This window comes from Pelophylax lessonae, assembly GCF_965119305.1.
Source record: "Pelophylax lessonae genome assembly, chromosome: 1".
Classification (NCBI taxonomy): Eukaryota; Metazoa; Chordata; class Amphibia; order Anura; family Ranidae; genus Pelophylax; species Pelophylax lessonae.
The window spans coordinates 650,569,615-650,587,677 of NC_138768.1; the positions used below are offsets into that span (position 1 = coordinate 650,569,615).

General features: G+C 44.0%; 1 protein-coding gene across 2 annotated transcripts in view; it reads right to left on the reverse strand.

Moving 5' to 3' along the window:
• ELF2 (E74 like ETS transcription factor 2) overlaps window positions 1-18,063 on the reverse strand; it is a 189,479-nt gene that overhangs the window by 60,920 nt on the left and 110,496 nt on the right. Inside the window, exon 1 of one of the 2 annotated variants that reach the window (XM_082263656.1) lies at window positions 3,814-4,038. The exons of the other annotated variant lie outside the window; for it this stretch is intronic. Within the exon in view, the coding sequence (XP_082119782.1) occupies window positions 3,814-3,871 (58 nt within the window). The 5' untranslated portion in view covers window positions 3,872-4,038. Of the gene's footprint in view, window positions 1-3,813; window positions 4,039-18,063 lie in introns of those variants that run through there. 2 annotated transcript variants of the gene reach the window in all.

The following is an 18,063-nucleotide window of genomic DNA, read 5'->3' on the forward strand; positions in this document are numbered from 1 at the left end:
TTAGAGCTTACAATCTAGAAGGGAGGGTCAAGTGGAGTTGGTCATAACTCTCCCTGACTCCATCCAAATGAAAAAAAAAAAAAAAGTGATTTTTAACCACTTCCATACAGGACCATTTCTGGCACTCCGCTCCTACATGTAAAAATCATTTTTTTTTTTTTTTTTGCTAGAAAATTACTCAGAACCCCCCCCCCCCCAACCATTTTTAGCAGACACCCTAGGGAATAAAATGGCAGTCATTGCAACTTTTTATGTCACACGGTATTTGGGCAGACATTTTTCAAACATGTTTTTGTTTTATGAATAACATAAAAAAAACACTAAAGTTAGCCTAATTTTTTAGTAGAATGTGAAAGATGTTATGCCGAGTAAATAGATACCCAACATGTCACGCTTTAAAACTGCGCACACTCATGACGCCTAACTTTGGTACTAAAAAATCTCCAAGGCAACGCTTTAAAATTTTTAACATGATACCAGTTTAGAGTCACAAAGGAGGTCTTGGGCTAGACTGATTACTCTCGCTCTCTAACATTTACGGCGATACCTCATGTGTATGGATTGAACACCGTTTACTTAAATGTCTAACGTATGCATGCGTTCGCTTCTGTATGCGAACACGCGGGGACAGGGGGCACTTTTTTTTTTTACACTTTTCCTTTAATTTTTTTTTATCATTTTTATTCCTATTACAAGGAATGTAAACATCCCATGGAATAGGAATAGTGCATAACAGGTCCTCTTTATGGAGAGATCTGGGGTCAGTAAGACCTCAGATCTCTCCTACAGGCTAGAAAGCTGGGGGAAAAAAAAAAACAATCTCGGCTATTGAGCCGAGATCATGGCAGCACTGACAACTGCCAGGCCGGGCATGACTTCATAATGTTGCGCCCAAGCCCGAGAGTCATAGAGAATGTCGGTGACCATCTGCTCTCCTCGGCAGTCTCTATGGTGTACTTCCGCCGCCGGATTCCTCCTTCGGCTCGTTGATCGCACACGTGAGTCAGTAGAAGCACCGGAGGGCGGCTGGCGGGGATGCCCCCTCCTGCTGCCTGTAAGAATGATCAAGCACCTCAACAGCTGCTATGATTGTTCTTACGGTGCAGGGAATCGCCAGCTGAAAAAAAATTATATCTGAATGATGCCTGCAGCTGCAGGCATCATTAAGAGATCCCCACTTAAAGTCCCGGACGTCATTTGACGTCCAGCGGTAAGGAAGTGGTTAATTCTATTTTGAAACTTTTGGCCAGCATGCCTTGTTGACAGATGCCTCATTTGTAATGTACTGAAATCAGTGGCAAAGATTTCTGAACTATAGCGTACAGCAGTGCAAGCAGCAGCATTGGAGCTCTTTATGTAACAGATTTACATAATTCTACAATCTACAAGATTGCAAAGTTTACCACGTTCCGGTACATTCTGCAGCCCAAATGAATAGACTGCCAAAACTGCAAAGTGTGGGATCACACAGGAACAGGTGCGTTCCAGTGAGAACAAGCCCTAAGTAATACATACCTCAAAAAGAAGCACTGCTCCAATATAAAACAAAACCCTAAACGATACTTGGGTCTGCATGCTTTAAAGTGTACCAAAAGTAATTTTTTTTTAGGGCTCATTCACACGGCCGCTCCAATTTTTTATTCCGCTGCGGCACTTTTTTTTTTTTTTTTCCACGGACACGGATGACACTTGTGTCATCCGCTTCGTATGTCCACATATCATCCCATCCGTTTGCGGATGATATACGGACATAATGTAGGTCTATGGGGATTGCGGATGTCAGCGGATGACACCGCTGACATACGATTTTGCATCCTTCCCGTTTTTTTAACGGAAGAAAAATAGGGTTCTGTTCCGTTCCAAAAAACGGAACAACTGAAAGGACGAAAATCGAATGTCAGCGGATAGTCATCCGCTGACATCTGCAATCCCACTGACATGCATTATGTCAATTTTTCATCTGCAAAAAAATGGGATGAAATACGGAAATAAGGAGTGGCCGTATAATGGTAAGGGATTAAAACTTCTGTTTAATCTGCTGTCTGCGTCCCTGCTATTAAAGATTCGCCCTCCCACATTGACCACGGTCACCAGATCAGAAAGCAATGGACAATCTAAAATTTCGAGTTGTCACCAGGACATGAAAAGAGGTGTACTTTGTCAACATGGACGTTTGTCCCAGGCACAAGAAGTGACAACCCACTATTGGGAGAAGTTTCCTCTAACTTGCTGATATGGACAGAAAGTGAGGGAAACCTCTCACATGAACATAGATTGGAAGAAAGAAAATACGCATTCTATCCAAAATAGTTTAAAACAAAATGACTTTCCCTTCAATACATTCAGTGAAAAACGCATAGCAAACACAATTATAAAAAGTAACATACTGTAAGGAAGTGAAGGTTAACAAAAACCTTTAGCATTGCTGAATCTGTATATCCTGGGTGCCTGGCTGTCATGCATATCCAATGGCTTCAAGACTTCCAAGTCACCTACTCCCTTACCATAAATGCCAATTCCACCCCCCAAATGACTGATCTCAGTGATCTGTAAGAGTCATACAAACACTGGATCAGCTAATCCATACACTCACATTGCACAGCTGATCTCTACCCTAACAGTAGTAAAGCACATACAGCAATAACTTGTGCAGCATATTATTCAGGATCACAAAGCCTCTAACGATACAAAAATCTGTCTCTGTTTAAATTGAAAACCAAATAATTAGCCATTCATCTGATAGGGAAGAATGATCCATCAAAGGTCGATCTAGTTCTATTGCATACAATGTGGATCGTTCACGTGTCTGCCTAGCTGCAGTGTCCCAGGTGCTGAAGCCCCGCCCATCACTTCCGTGTTTACATCTCTCCTCTTCCCTCCAATTCCATCCGCATTGTGAGCTCACATTCCGCTGCCAATCAAAGCCGCCCTGAGCGCCCATTGGCCCGCAGCCCTGCCTCTACGCCGAGCGTTCATAGGCCACTTCTCGGATTTCGAACCATCCCCGGGAGCGGATTGGCTACAAGGGGCTGCCCATCATCCAAGCCCTACAGCCCGTTTGATCTCTACGCTTCCGCTATGGAACCCCCTTTTTTTCCCCCATCTATACGTTACATAAAGAAATGTATGTGATGAGAACGCTACAATTGACACTAATCAGAGCCTGCGATCCGATCCACTGACAGCTCGGCTGCAATCAGACACCTGTATCCACAAACATCAATCAGGGTCTGCAGGCCAGATTTATCAGCATGAGCCCCAGATATTATATATACATATACACACACGGACAATAACATCCACGGGGCGCACTGCACGTCAGGGATGATGAGCATATAGCCGGGATGTGATGAGTGCATTGTAGAAACAATAACGGCGATCGGTGTGACATTAGTGGAGGACACCAGTGTCCGACTATCAGTGATGAGCTGTGTACAAGGGATCCAGCCCTGTGCCGCCCCCAGAAGTGAGCCGAGCCCGGCGTCCATGCAGACAGCGTGGCACAGACAACAATCTGACACACTTCCTGGTTCCAGGATCCCAGCAGCAGTGCAGGCTGCACTCCCATCACACATGTCGGCCTCATCCTCCTCACCCCCCTCCTCCTCCTCCCATGCCAAGCCAAGGTGATCACACTTCCTAACGTGGCCTCCATCGCTCCCTGCATGCAAAACGTGCGCAGCTCCATCCCACCCCTTCCCAGCCACTGTCCTGCACACAGGGCCAGGGGGTGGCCGTGCATGCTCGCCGGAGCCGCCAGCAATCCAGCTCCCCCCTCCCCTCGATTGCATGCATGCTCCGGGCTCGCTTTACCGGCTCTGATCAGCAGATCGAGTTGATTGGTGGATCCCTCATGCAGCGACGTCGCCATGTTTATCCCAAAGCTTGTGCTTCACATTGAGTCCCAGCAGTGTAGAGGAGGAAGCGGGGATACAGACACACAGTGCGTGTGTGCGAAGGGGGAGGAGGAACGCAGATCCTTCCGCCAACTACAGGAAGAACATGGCTGCAAGCCGCCGCTCACTACACTGGCAGCCGAATGTCCGCCGCCTGATCCCTCCGCGCGCACACACACAGGAAGTGCTGCCCTTCACCAACACACATCACACGCCTCCTCCTCATACACAGTGCATGCTGCACACAGACAGCAACATCCACACACCAATCACCCACATTACCAATTGATTATTGGGGGGGGAACAAAAAAAAGTTTTACCAACTTTATCCTTTCAGAAAAATATATTTAACCACTTTACCACCGGAGGATTTTGCTATCTTACGTCCAGGCCACTTTTTGCGATTCGGCACTGTGCAACTTTAACTGACAATTGCGCGGTCGTGCGACGCCGTACCCAAACGAAATTTACGTCCTTTTTTTCCCACAAACAGAACTTTCTTTTGGTGGTATTTGATCACCTGTGCGATTTTTACTTTTTGCGCTATAAATAAAAAAAGCGTCAATTTTGAAAAAATAACAATATTGTTCACATTTTGTTATATGAAATTCCCCCCTAAAAAAATGTAAAAATCTAAATTTTTTTTAAATTTTTGGTCAATTTGTTTTCTGCTACCTATGTTTGGTAAAAAAAAATTCACAATAAGCGTATTTTGATTGGTTTGCGCAAAAGTTATTGCGTTTACTAAGGGAAAGATTTCTGTCATTTTTGGTGTTTTTTTTTTTTAACGAGTAATGGCGGCGATCTGCAATTTTTTTTTTTCGCGGGACTGCGACATTGTGGCGGACAGATCGGACCCTTGACTGACATTTTTGGGGGTACCAGTGACATTACTGCAGTAATCAGTGCTATATATATGCACTGTTACTGTAAAAATGACACTGGCAGGGAAGGGGTTAATTTTATTGGAGAGGGAGGGGTTAATGTATGCCTGGTGCTTACTAACGTGTGTAGGGGGAGGTGACTGAGTGACACAAGGACAGATCGCAGGTTCAGCTATGCTGAACCCTGCAATCTGACTCTGCCTGTCACTTAGGAGATCCGCCCGCTTGTGTTTACACAAGCAAGCGGATCTTCACACTCGATTCCCCGACGATCGGGGAAGAGCAGCGGCGATCGCCGCTGCTCCTCCCGTGGCCCGACTCCCGCTGTGACTGAATACAGCGGGAGCGAGCCTCCGGCAGCGCGCGTGCGCCGCCAAGAAAGGGGAGTGTCTGGCGACGTAGGTCTACGTCGCCAGACGATAACGATCCACTTTCCCGCAGTAGAGCTCTAGTGAGCAGACGGCAAGTGGTTAAAAGGGGATCTTCGCTATTCCCACCCACGTTCTGTCATTCCACTTCTATCCCCTACTCTCCAACAAGCAGATACTTTTTTTTTTTTTCAATAAACCCTCACTTTTTCTGGATTTACTCCTAGCTACGAATAACGTATTCATTGGCTGCGGCGTCTTGGGGTACCCAAGTCACACATGTGACAAATTGATGTCTTTTCTTTTTTCTCCCACAAATAGAGCTTTCTGTTGGTGGTATTCGATCTTTTTTTTTTTTTTTTGTGCTATAAACAAAAAAAAAGGACTGACAATGTCGAAAAAACAATTTTTTTTACTTTCTGCTATAAAAACATCCCAAAAAAAAAAAATCTGATTCTTCATCAATTTAGGCCAACATGTATTCTGCTACATATTTTTGGTAAAAAAAAAAAAAAAAGTTGATATTGATTAGTTTGCACAAAAGTTAAAGCATTCACAAACTATGGGATATTTTTATTTATTTATTTTTTGCTAGTAATGGCGGTGATCAGTGGCTTATAACGGGACTGCGATATTGCGCTAGACAATTTGGACACTGATACTTTTTTGGGGACCAGTGCTAAATAAATATGCAATGTCACTGTACTAATGACACTGACTGGGAGGGGGTTAACATCAGGGGCGATCAATTTTCTAGTAAAAAAAAAAAGGATTTTTGACGTACTGTAAAATCAATTTCTCTGATGTTCATTGACGGACGCAGCTCCTGATCTTTTTAACCATTGGGTCATACTGCCTCCTACAGGAGTAGCACATTAGGCAGAAAAAAAGTCTGGCTACACCTATGGACAGTCCCAGGGGGTATACTCCTACTCTCGGCTATAGGTACTCAGTTTTGTTACAAGCGGTGTCAGAAGAATTACAACTCCACAGAGAGGTGGGTGCTGTGTCTGTAAATGAAAGTCAGAGCAATGGATTTACGGTAAGTCAAAAATCTCAGTTTATTTTTCGTTCATTAACAGAAAACCGCTCCTGATCTTCTTAACCTTTGGGACATCCCAAAGCAGTGTTAAACATGAGGGGTAGGAACAGTGAAAAATAAATGCCCAAGGCTAAACTATAGCCAACCAGGTAAACAGGAGCTCAACCCGACCTTGCGGCCAAAAGAAGCATCCGCAAATGCCAACACATCCACTTTATAGAACTTTGTGGCCTGCCTTGCAAACCTGCGTCACCAACGCCTGATGATGGAAGGCAAAAGAGGCACTGAACGCCCGAGTAGAGTGCCCCTTGACAGGGAAAGGAGGAACCTGACCCCTGATGGAACAGGCCTGAATCACTGTCTGTCTGATCCATCTGGAAATGGTCGCAGAGAAAGCGGAAAACCCTTTCCGAGGCCCATCCTTGAGCACAAATAGTGAGTCTGACTTCCTAAAAGACTCCGTAGCTGCCAGGTACACCCTAATTGCCCTGACCACATCCAAGACATGGAAAGCAATTTCCTTTGGAAGTTTTGGCCTGGGACAGAGGGAAGGCATCACAATGTCTTCATTCAAATGAAAATCAGAGACAACCTTAGGAAGGAACAAAGGACAGGGGTGAAGAACCACCTTATCTCTGTGAACCACCAAGGAAGGTGAGCGACAGGATAACGCCGCCAATGCCGACACCCTGCGCGTAGAGGTCATAGCCATCAAAAAAGGCCACCTTCTGGGACAGCGTAAACAGGGGAATCTCCTGAAGATTCTCAAAAGCAGGCATCTGGAGGACAGAGCACCAAATTGAGGTCCCAAGGCGATAACGGTGACTACACTGGAGGAGCCAAGGGCCCTAATTTCCTGAAGAAAAGTGCGCACCAGGGAGTGTGTGGCCAAAGGCCATTGAAAGAAGACTGTTAAGGCCGGCACCTGGCCCTTGATAGTACTCAAGGCCAGTTTCTGCTCAACCCCCTGTTGAAGGAAGGTCAAGATCCGAGCCGCTGAAAAATAGGGAGGATGAACCCCAAGAGACTCGCGCTACACGATGTACGTCTTCCACGTACGATGGTAGATCTTCCTAGAAGTACATTTCCATGCTTTTAACAGCGTTGGAATCACCAACACAGACAAACCTCTATCCTTCAGCACCTGCCGTCCAACAGCCTAGCCGTCAAAGCCAGCGACTGCAAAACAGGATGGAAGATTGGCCCTTGGGACAGCAGATCCTCCATGAGGAGAAGCTTCCAAGGAACGTCGGCGACCAGCCGCACCAGATCGGCGTACCAAGCCGGGCGAGGTTCTTCAAGTGGTTTTGAAGAGTGGGTGATCTGTAGCATAAGCTTCTAATATTGGGCATAAAATGCCAGGATAGAAAGAGGCATGTTGAGTCCATGGAATATTTTAAAATTTGCCACAAGTTTTGGGAAAATTACACTTTTTCTTTTTTACACAAAGTTGTCACTAAATGATATATTGCTCACACATGCCATGGATATATGTGGAATTACACCCCAAAATACATTCTGCTGCTTCTCTTGAGTACAGGGATACCACATGTGTGAGACTTTTTGGGAGCCTAGCTGTGTAAGGGATCCCGAAAACCAATCACCTTCTTCAGGTTGTCTAAGGGCGTAAATTGCTAATTTTACTTCCTCACTACTTCTCACAGTTTCGTAGGCCCTGAAATGTGAAGACAGCACAACCCCCCCCCAAATGACGCTATTTTGGAAAGTAGACACTCCAAGCTATTTGAGGAGAGGCATGTTGAGTTCATGGAATATTTTCTATTTTGCCACAAGTTTCAGGAAAATTACAAGAATGTATTTATTTATTTTTACACAATGTTGTTACCTAAATGCTATATTGCTCAAACATGCCATGGCTATATGTGAAAATACACCCCAAAATACATTCTGCTGCTTCTCCTGAGTACGGAATACCACGTGTGAGACTTTTTTGGAAGTCTAGCTGCGTACAGGACCCCGAAAACCAATCACGGCCTTCAGGCTTTCTAAGGGCATAAATTAATGATTTCATTCCTCACTATCCATCACAGTTTCAGAAGCCATGAAATGCCAAGATAGCACAACCCCCCCCTAAATTACTCCTTTTTTGGGAAAGTAGACACCCCAAGGTATTTGCTAAGAGTCATGGTGAGAATTTTGCAGCTCTCATTTGTTTTGGAAAATAAAGAAAGAAAAGGAAAATCATTTTGTTTTCTTTTTTCAATTTTTTTGTTTTCACTTTGCGACAAAAAGAGAGATCTGCAAAATACTCAACATGCCTCGCAGCAAATAGCTTAGGGTGTCTACTTTCTCAAAAGGGTTAATTTGGGGCGGGGGGGTTGTGCTATCTTGGCATTTCATGGCCTCTGAAACTGTGATAGGTAGCGAGGAGTGAAATCAACTATTTACGCCCTTAGAAAGCCTGAAGGCAGTGAATGGTTTTCGGGGTCCTGTATGCGGCTAGACTGCCAAAAAAATTCACACATGGGGTATCCCCACACTCAGGAGAAGCAGCAGAATGTATATTGGGGTGTACTTCCACTTATACCAATGGCATGCGTGAGCAATATATCATTTCAATAACTTTGTGTAAAAAAAAATATAAATATTTTTTTCTTGTAATTTTTCAAAACACCTGTGACAAAAAAATGTAATATTCAATGGGCTCAACATGCCTCTCAGGGAATGCCATGGAGTGTCTACTTTCCAAAAAGGGGTAATTGGGGGGGGGGGGGTGCTTCCCTGCCATTTTAGCACTTCAAGAAATGAGATAGGCAGTCAGAAAGTAAAAGCTGCGTAAATTCCAATATATATAGTTTGTAGACTCTATAACTTTTGAGCAAACCAATAAATATACGCGTATTGAGATTTTTTTAATCAACGACATGTAGCTAAATACATTTTGGCCTATATGTATGACAAAATTGAGTTTATTGGATGTTTTTTATAAGAAAAAGTAGAAAATGTTATTCTTTCTCAAAATATTTGGTCTTTTTTCGTTTAAATGGTAAAAAATAAAAACTGCAAAAGGTGATCAAATACCACCAAAAGAAAGCTCTATATGTGGGAAAAAGAGGACATACATTTAGTTTGGGTACAGCATTGCATGATTGCCCAATTACCAGTTAAATCATACAGTGCCAAATTGCAAAAAATGGGCTGGTCATTAAGGGGGGTAAAACCTTCCAGTCCTAAGTGGTTAAAATTGATGGCAGCAACACTTCTTAGAAAAGTTGGGACAGGGCAACAAAAATCTGGCAAAGCACTGTACGTGGTACTGATAAGGAAGAACTGGAAGAATATTTTGCAACATATTAGGTTCATTGGCAACAGGTCAGTCACATGATTGAGTATAAAAAGAGCATCTTAGAGCTTAGAGAGTCGTAGTGTCTAAGAAGTAAAGATGGGCAGAGGTTCACCCATCTGTGAAAATCTGAGTTTTAAGTTTTCAAACTAAGTTGTCAAACTATTTAAATATAATATTCAATGTAAAATTACAAATACTTTATGTATATATCATCATCTACAGTATTTAAAGTGGAACTTAACCCAAAAGAGGAAGTTCTACTTGTAGCTGGATTTGGCAGATACCTGCTCCCTATTTCTGCCTGGAGCAACTCATTCTCAGGACTAAAGTGAAAAGAGACATTTCCGCTTTTTATCAGCACTCGGTTCAAAAGCCTGCATCTCTGATGGTATGGGGGTGCATTAGTGTGCATGGAATGGGCAGCCTGCACATCTGGAAAAGCAACACCAATGCTAAAAAGATATATCCAGGTTTTAAAGCAGCATATGCTCAGGCAAGAATGAGACAACATTCCCCTCCCAAAACTCCAGCAACTGGTCTCCTTAACGTTAAAAGAGAGGTTGCTACACCGTGGTAAACATGACCCTGTCTCAACCTTATTCTGAAACTGTTCGACAATTTTTAGACACAGCTTTTCACAGATCAGTGAAAATCTGCCCACCTTTACATCTGAGATACTGACTCTCCAAGATGCCCTTTTTATACTCAAACATGTTACTGACCTGTTGCCAATTAACCTAAATATTTGCTAAATGTTCTTCCAGCTCTTCCTGGTTAGTACCAATTACTTTGCTAGCTTTTGGTTTCCCTGTTCCAATTTTTTTAAGGCATGTTGCTGCCATCAGTTTAAACATTTGATATTTTTTTCTATTTAGAATAAATAATGGGTTTATGAGATTGCAAATCATTGCATTCTGTTTTTATGTAGATTTTACATAGCAGTCCCACTTTTTTGGAATTGGAGATGTATATGGGGTAATCTTGCACTCCTTTACACTGTACAAATTGTTGTATTGTGTAAAAAAAAAAAAAAAAAAACGGAAAATTGTATCATACTTACCGTAATTTTCCTTTCCTGGTGCCTATCCATGGCAGCATACTAGTGATAGAGCTCCGCCTCGACTCCACCTTCAGGATCAGTGAATAGCATAAATTAAAAGGCATAGCCCCCCCCCTCCCATCATTCTCCGTAAATAGGAAAACCGAGGGAGGGAGCGTATGCTGCCATGGATAGGCACCAGGAAAGGAAAATTACGGTAAGTATGATACAATTTTCCGTTTTCCTGGTGCCTCCATGGCAGCATACTAGTGATAAATAACTAGCTTACACGGGTGGGATAATGCTAATCAAGAAACAAACTTTAATTGGATAAAGACATTGCTGCTCGAACAACTCTCCTTCCAAATTCAACCGTCGTTAGGGCCCCCGGATCAACCCAATAGTGTCTGAGGAACGTGTGCTGTGACGACCAAGACGCCGCCCTGCATATTGCCTCTAATGAGACGTTTGCTCTTGTTGCCCATGAAGTTGAAACCGCCCTTGTTGAGTGTGCGTTCACTCTGGAAGGAATATCCATGTTCTGTGCTTTATAGGCTTTCTGAATGGTCTTGACTACCCAGGATGCCAAGGTCCTCTTTGAGGCTTCCTTTCCTCTGTTTTTACCCCAAGGAACCACGAAAAGCTTTTCTGAGTTCCTGAAGGTTGCTGTCCTATCCGAATAGGCTCTTAGTATTTTGGGAACATCTAGTTCCTGACATGAATCCGAGAAGACTGGTAAGGCCTATGGCTCACTCAAGTTATCTGGAGTAGTCACTTTGGTAGTAAAACCTCGTAGAGGACGTAGCTCCACCCTGTCTGGAAAAAAGGATATATGCTCCTCCCCTATTCCCAGGGAGTGCAAATCCGAAATCCTGTTACCGGATGTGATAGCCACCAGAAAGACTGTATAAGGAAGGATTGCCAGTATTTGTACTGTTCCCTCGTCAACCTCAGAAGGAACCTGGAAATTAGGGGACATGGCGGGAAGGCGTAGCCTGTTGTGAACCGCCATGGGCAGGACAGGACATCCACTTCCTCAGCTTGCGGGTAAGGGAGACGTGAAAAGAATCTTGGGAGCTTGGTATTCTCTGGAGTTGCGAATAGATCCACCTGTGGAGGATCCCATAAGCTGAGGATCTGCTGAAAAATGTGCGGATGCAGTGCCCATTCATTGGTGTCCTCGAACTCTCTTGATAAATGATCTGCCACTGTGTTCAATCTGCCCAGTAGATAGGCCGCTCTGAGGGCCACCAGATTGCTTTCTGCCCAGATCATAATGGGCTCTACTTCCTTCAGGAGGGTCCTGCTGCGGTTTCCTCCTTGCTTGTGGATGTATGAAACTGCTGCCCTGTTGTCTAGACGTAGTAGGACCCTCTGCGCCCTCACCTGAGGAGCTAGTGAGGTTAGTGCCAGAAATGCAGCCCTCAATTCCAGAATATTGTAAACCAAGCCTTTCACTGGAAAAGACCATCTTCCTTGGATTTGAATCGTTTCGCAATGTGCTCCCCAACCCTGGCTGCTTGCATCCGATGTGATCGTGGTCCAGGAATGAGAACCCAAATGGTGAGGTTTGGCGAGATTCTCTGGATTTGTCCACCAATGAAGGCCTCTGCGCATTACCGATGTTATCTGGATTGTCAGAGAGCTGACGTGTGCGCCACTGGGACAGGAATCCCGACTGAAAGAACCTGAGGTGCCAATGTGACCATGGCACCAGGGGGATGCAGGAGGACATTGAGCCAATCAGACTCAGACACTGTGAAGCGGACATGTAGTCCTTCCCTATGGCACGGAGTATCTTCTGAATTATGGCTGTTGCCTTCAACGGGGGTAAAGAGACCGTGCCCCTGGCCGTGTTGAATTCTGCCCCTAAGTATATCATAACCTGGGTTGGGGATAGTTGACTTTTTTCCTGATTTACTAACCACCCTAGATTCTTTAGGGTCTGTAGTACAATGTCCCTGTGGAGAGTCAACTTCCGCGGACAGTCGGCTAGGAGAAGGATGTCGTCCAGGTAATGATAAACCCTCAGACCTTTCTCCCTTAGGGGGGCAAGGGCAGATATCAAGACTTTTGTAAAGACTCTCGGGGATGTGCACAGGTCGAAAGGTAGTGCCTGAAATTGCAGGTGGACATGACCTACCGTGAACCTTAGATATTTCTGGAAGGCGGGAAGGATAGGGATATGCAGGTAGGCATCTTGCAGATCCACGGATATTAACCAGTCCTTGGGTTGTACCGTTTGGATGATTGTTTGTAAGGACTCCATTTTGAAGCTTTCCAGACGAATATAGCGGTTTAGTCTTTTTAAATCTATAACCGGCCTCCAACCACCTGTCTTCTTTTCCACCAGGAACAGGGTTGAAAAGAAACCCATGAAGCGTTCCCCATAGGGTACCGGTACTGCCGCTTGTTGGAGCTGGAGTGAAACTAGAAAGTCCTTTAAGGCCTGTGCCTTCTGCGGGGATGATGGCAGCATCGTTTTTTTGAAGGCCATCCGAGGTGGTTGGTGTTGAAAGGTCCAGAAGTGGCCGTAACGGATGGTAGAAAGGACCCAAGGGTCCTGGCATTTCGTTGTCCAGTTTGGTAAAAAATGACGAAGCCGGGCCCCCACTTGATCGGCCACTTCTCTTCTGGCGTCAAAAGGATTTAGTCTCTCCTTGTGGGGTAGCGAGGTTTTTATTTCTCCTGAATGCCAGAAAGGAAGTCTGGGTGCCTTTCCAGGGCCTCTTATTGTCCCTGAATGGACGGGACTGTCTGTAGTCTCTGGCGTTTGATTGGCGGAACCTTGTTCTGTGTTCCTTCCTTTCCTGCGGAAGAATACCAGTCTTGCCCCCAGTAACCCTGGAAATGGCCTTCTCCAATTTATCTCCAAACAGAGATTTGCCATCAAATGGTATTTTGCACCAGGATTGTTTTGATGCCAAGTCAGCCGTCCAAGGTTTCAACCATAGTGCCCTCTTTGCCATCACCGAGTGGAGCATCGAGCGAGATGCACACCTAATTGTATCAATGGCGGCCTCTCCTACGAAGTCTGCCGCTAACTTCAGCTCTTCAAGTGCCTTAATAATATCCTCCTTAGGGACGTCCTGCCCCAGGGCTGTCTCGATGTTGTCAGTCCAGGAATGAATGGCGCTTGAGACTGACGTAAGCACAATAGCAGGTTTACAAGCTGCCCCGGCGGCCAGATAACACCTCTAAGTCGAGATCGATGCGCCTATCCAACAGGTCTTTAAATGAGGTTGAGTCTTCCATTGGAAGGATCATATTTTTTGCTAGACGCACCACCGCTGCATCCACTACTGGCATGGAGGATAAAGCTTGTATCCCCGCCTCAGGTAATGGATATAATTTATTCACTCTGTTGAAGGAGAATTTTTTGTCCGTCTTGCTCCATTCGTTCTCGATAACTTCCCTTATCTCTCCCATTAACGGGAAAACCACTTGCTTTCTTTTGAAGAAAGTGAAGTATGATTCTGATTTAGGCAGGGGTTCTGCTGGTTCATCCCAGGCCTGCTTAACCGCCTGAATAAATGGCTGAACTAGGGCGAAGTTGAAACCTGAAGGTTCTTCTTCATCTGAGGAGTTATCTGAATGATGGAAGTATCTCTAGCGGCAAGACCAGCACTTTTTCCTCAAAGAGTAAGGTGTTGGTGAAGGAGAACGATAACGGCTTCTAGATCCTGATCTCTCTGGACATCATGAAGAATGTGACCTGCGATCTGGACTGTGGTCATCCTGTCTTCGATTACTTTTGAGACTTCTTCGAGGGTACTGGACTATGACAAACCAAGAATAATGGATGTCAGTGGCGCACTCTTTTTTTTTTATATACTCACAAATAGGTGGTCCCATACCTATTATGATCAGATGGATCTTGGTTTCGTGAGGAATGACTCATGACAAGGGCAGGAGGATCAGCTGAAAAAAAGAGATTATAATAGGAAGAATATATATATATATATATATATATATATATATATATATATAAAGAGGAAGGGTAAGAAAAAAGGCATAAACTCAAGTACCACCTACCAAGTGAGAGCAAACAAAAAGGAGGGTCTGCAGGCAAGGCTGGCTGAAACCGAAGACCACATCTCTCTGAGAATCCAGCCTTAAATACCTCAGGTCCCGCCCTCACCTGAGCCGAGGCACCAATACGGAGGCATGGAAAAGATCATTACCCCTCTTGGGGGTTTTTTTTTTTTTTTTTTACCCCGGCGCTGCCCCTTTAAAAAGTGATTTGTTAATTTTCTACAGCGGGACAAATGTTTGAATCCCTCTGTCTTTTATTTACCCCTTCCTCAAAAAACTCTTTCTTTCTTTTTTTTTTTTAAGATCAATATATATACCTATATAAATATATTTTTTCTTCTGCCCCCTTTTTTTTTTTTTGGAGACCACGGCAAAATGGCCGTCGTGGCCTCTACTGCGCATGCGCCACATCGCCGCGATCCACAGCGTCGGCGCCTCCGAGACTCCCACCAAGAAAATGGCTGAAGTGGGAGTCAGTGCGCATGCGCCGACCGCAGCATCATCACGGAGCGACCCGGCGTGACTAGGAGACCCGAGGATGGTACAGCCACCGGTATGCTGCGCGGGAGAACCTCCCTGACCGTTTGGCAAGGCAAATATAAACTAACAAGGTACCACACTAACAAGTTTACAAGAAAAACGGGAATTTAAAACCGGCAATGTTTTAATAAAAGTCAAATACTGAAAATGCATGATTTTTGGGAAGAGACAGAAAAAGGAAACAAAAGGAATGCTGATCCACCTGCAGCCATCCATCCCCACGGCATATGTATACATTCATTCATATATTTGTATATACATAAAAGACGGCAGATTTGTTCCACATGAGGAAACGCTGTTACTCACAGACCCCAGAAGATCCACAGAAGGGGTTCCCAGTCTTATTAGCACGTTTGGCGGCTCAAGAACAGGGACTACACACGGGAGAGGCTGAACCCGGTGGAAGCTGCCCATTTCCATAGGCAGAGGTAGGGACATACTGCTGCATCACTGTTCAAGAGGTATGAGGAAAAAAAAGGAGAATGATGGGGGGGGGGGGGCTATGCCTTTTAATTTATGCTATTCACTGATCCTGAAGGTGGAGTCGAGGCGGAGCTCTATCATGGTATGCTGCCATGGAGGCACCAGGAAAAAAAAATACAAGCAAGTGATTGGATTGGAATAATACCAGGCCCCTTTAAAATCACAGATTACAGCGGATAAGCATTTTATATGCTTTCCTTACACCAGGAAAGCAGTTAACAGAGTTCAGTACCAAACACCTTTACATTCTATGTAAATATTACAATTCTCTCTGCTACATCTGCACACTGACAATACATCTTAACCACTTAAGGACCAAGTCTATTTCTGACATGTTATTTACAAGTTAAAATCAGTATTTATTGCTAGAAAATTACTTAGAACCCCCCAAACATTATATATATATTTTTTAGCAAAGACTCTGGAAAATAAAATGGCGGTCGTTGCAATATTTTTTGTCACGCGGTATTTGCGCAGCGGTCTTTTAAACACAATTTTTTTGGAAAAATACATTTCACTGCATTTAAAAAAAACTAAACATTAATGGTAGCCCAATTTTTTTGTATATTATGAAAGATGATGTCACGCCGAATAAATAACATTCTAACATGCTACGGTTTAAAATTGTCCACACTCCTGGAATGGCGACAAACTATGGTACTTAAAAATCTCCATAGGCGACGCTTTAAAAATTTTTAACTGTTACTAGTTTAGAGTTACAGAAGAGGTCTTTTTCTAGAATTACTGCTTTCACTCTGGCAATCACAGGACACCGTTTGGACACCGTTTTCATTTGCAGGCGTGACTTACGTATGTGTTTACTTTCGTACGTAAGCTCACGGGGACAGGGGCGCTTTAAAAAAAAAAAAAATGTTTCCTATTTATTTTGAACACTGTTGTTAAAAAAAAAATCTGATCACTTTTATTGCTGTCGCAAGCAATGTAAACATCCCTTGTAATACAGTAATCCCCACAGTAATAGGCAGTGACAGGTACTTGGGGGTCTAAAAGACCTCAGACCCCTTCACTGCACATCAAAGTATTTAAAATGCCCTAATTGGCATTTTTGAATACTGACAATTACTTTTTTTTTAAATCAGCGCCATTGGCAGCCGAGTAAACCAGAAGTGACGTTGTGACTTCACTTCCGGGCTACATGTGGTACAACCACTTCTGCAAGCCGACGTACAGGTACATCGGTTTGAGGGAAGTGGTTAAACTGCCCAAACAGGTGGCTCTGTGGCTTTTAGGAAATAGATCCACCTCAACTCCATCTGGAGGAGGATCTTATTCCAGTCCCCCCCTCCTCTTAATGAAATGGTGTCCTTCAAACCATTTCTTGAGGGATTTACATCTGGAGGCATGGAAAAATAATAACAAAAAAACTTTAAGGGGTTTTTTCCTTCATCATATGGTTGTCATGACCTTCACAATCCAATCTTTAATTAGTCATTGCTAGTTGATTCATTCACATGTTGCCAAATATAGAATTGATGTAATTAGATGGCATTATTTGCTGTATTTAAATATTTTTATCTAATTGTCAAAAATGAAACACTTTATAGCAATGACTGTTCTTCTCTTTTTCCATTTTTTGTTTAATGTTATTTTTGTTCATTCCTGCACTACCATGTACACAAGCTTATCAGCTTGCTTTTATTGCCCCATTAGGTTACAATGCCGAAATTACACTATAGACTGGTGCAGTCTATAGAAGCTGTAGAACTATTTCTTGTATTTGTTATATTCTTATTTAGATACCCTAATCATGTGTTTTATGAAATATATGATCAACCACAGTGAGTTTATCAAACTTCCAAGATGGTCTGCGGTATTTGTTCACAGAGACACTTTCTGTCTCTGTATGTGCCTGTGGTGACAGCCCGGCACGGCCAGCGGACGCCACCTAGTGGCGCCCGCTGTCAGGGCATTCGCCAATCCATCTCGATCTCCCTTGGAGCCCAGGGCGCATGCTTGGTGCATTCCGTATGCGTCTCCGTGCCGGTGGGACGCATTGGCCGATCGCGCTTCCACTGGGTCACTTCCGGTTTGGGGGTGCGATCGGCTTCTGCGCTCCGGGGAACCCTCCAGGCAGCCAGCTGCACATAATCTCAGAAGTGTATACACAGAGGACATCCAATTTACTAATCAGCAAGCCCTTTTAAACCCTTGGTCCCTGGCAGTGAGCTCTCTTGCTCATTTGCCGGGAACACAGGGAGCTGAAGGACCTATATTGTTACGAAAGCTGGATACACAGTAGGTAATGACCTCACAAATGATCTGTCTGTTACTCTGACTGCAATAGGACCTAGAATTGCTCTGAGGTGCCTCACAATGGCAATCAGAGCAATACATGGGAGATAGATTGCAGTAAATGAATGTCACTAATGGTAATTTATAACTTATTATTTATCCAGTAATAAGACTTGATTGTTGACTTTATTACGCAATACCTGCTTTGTCTCTAGT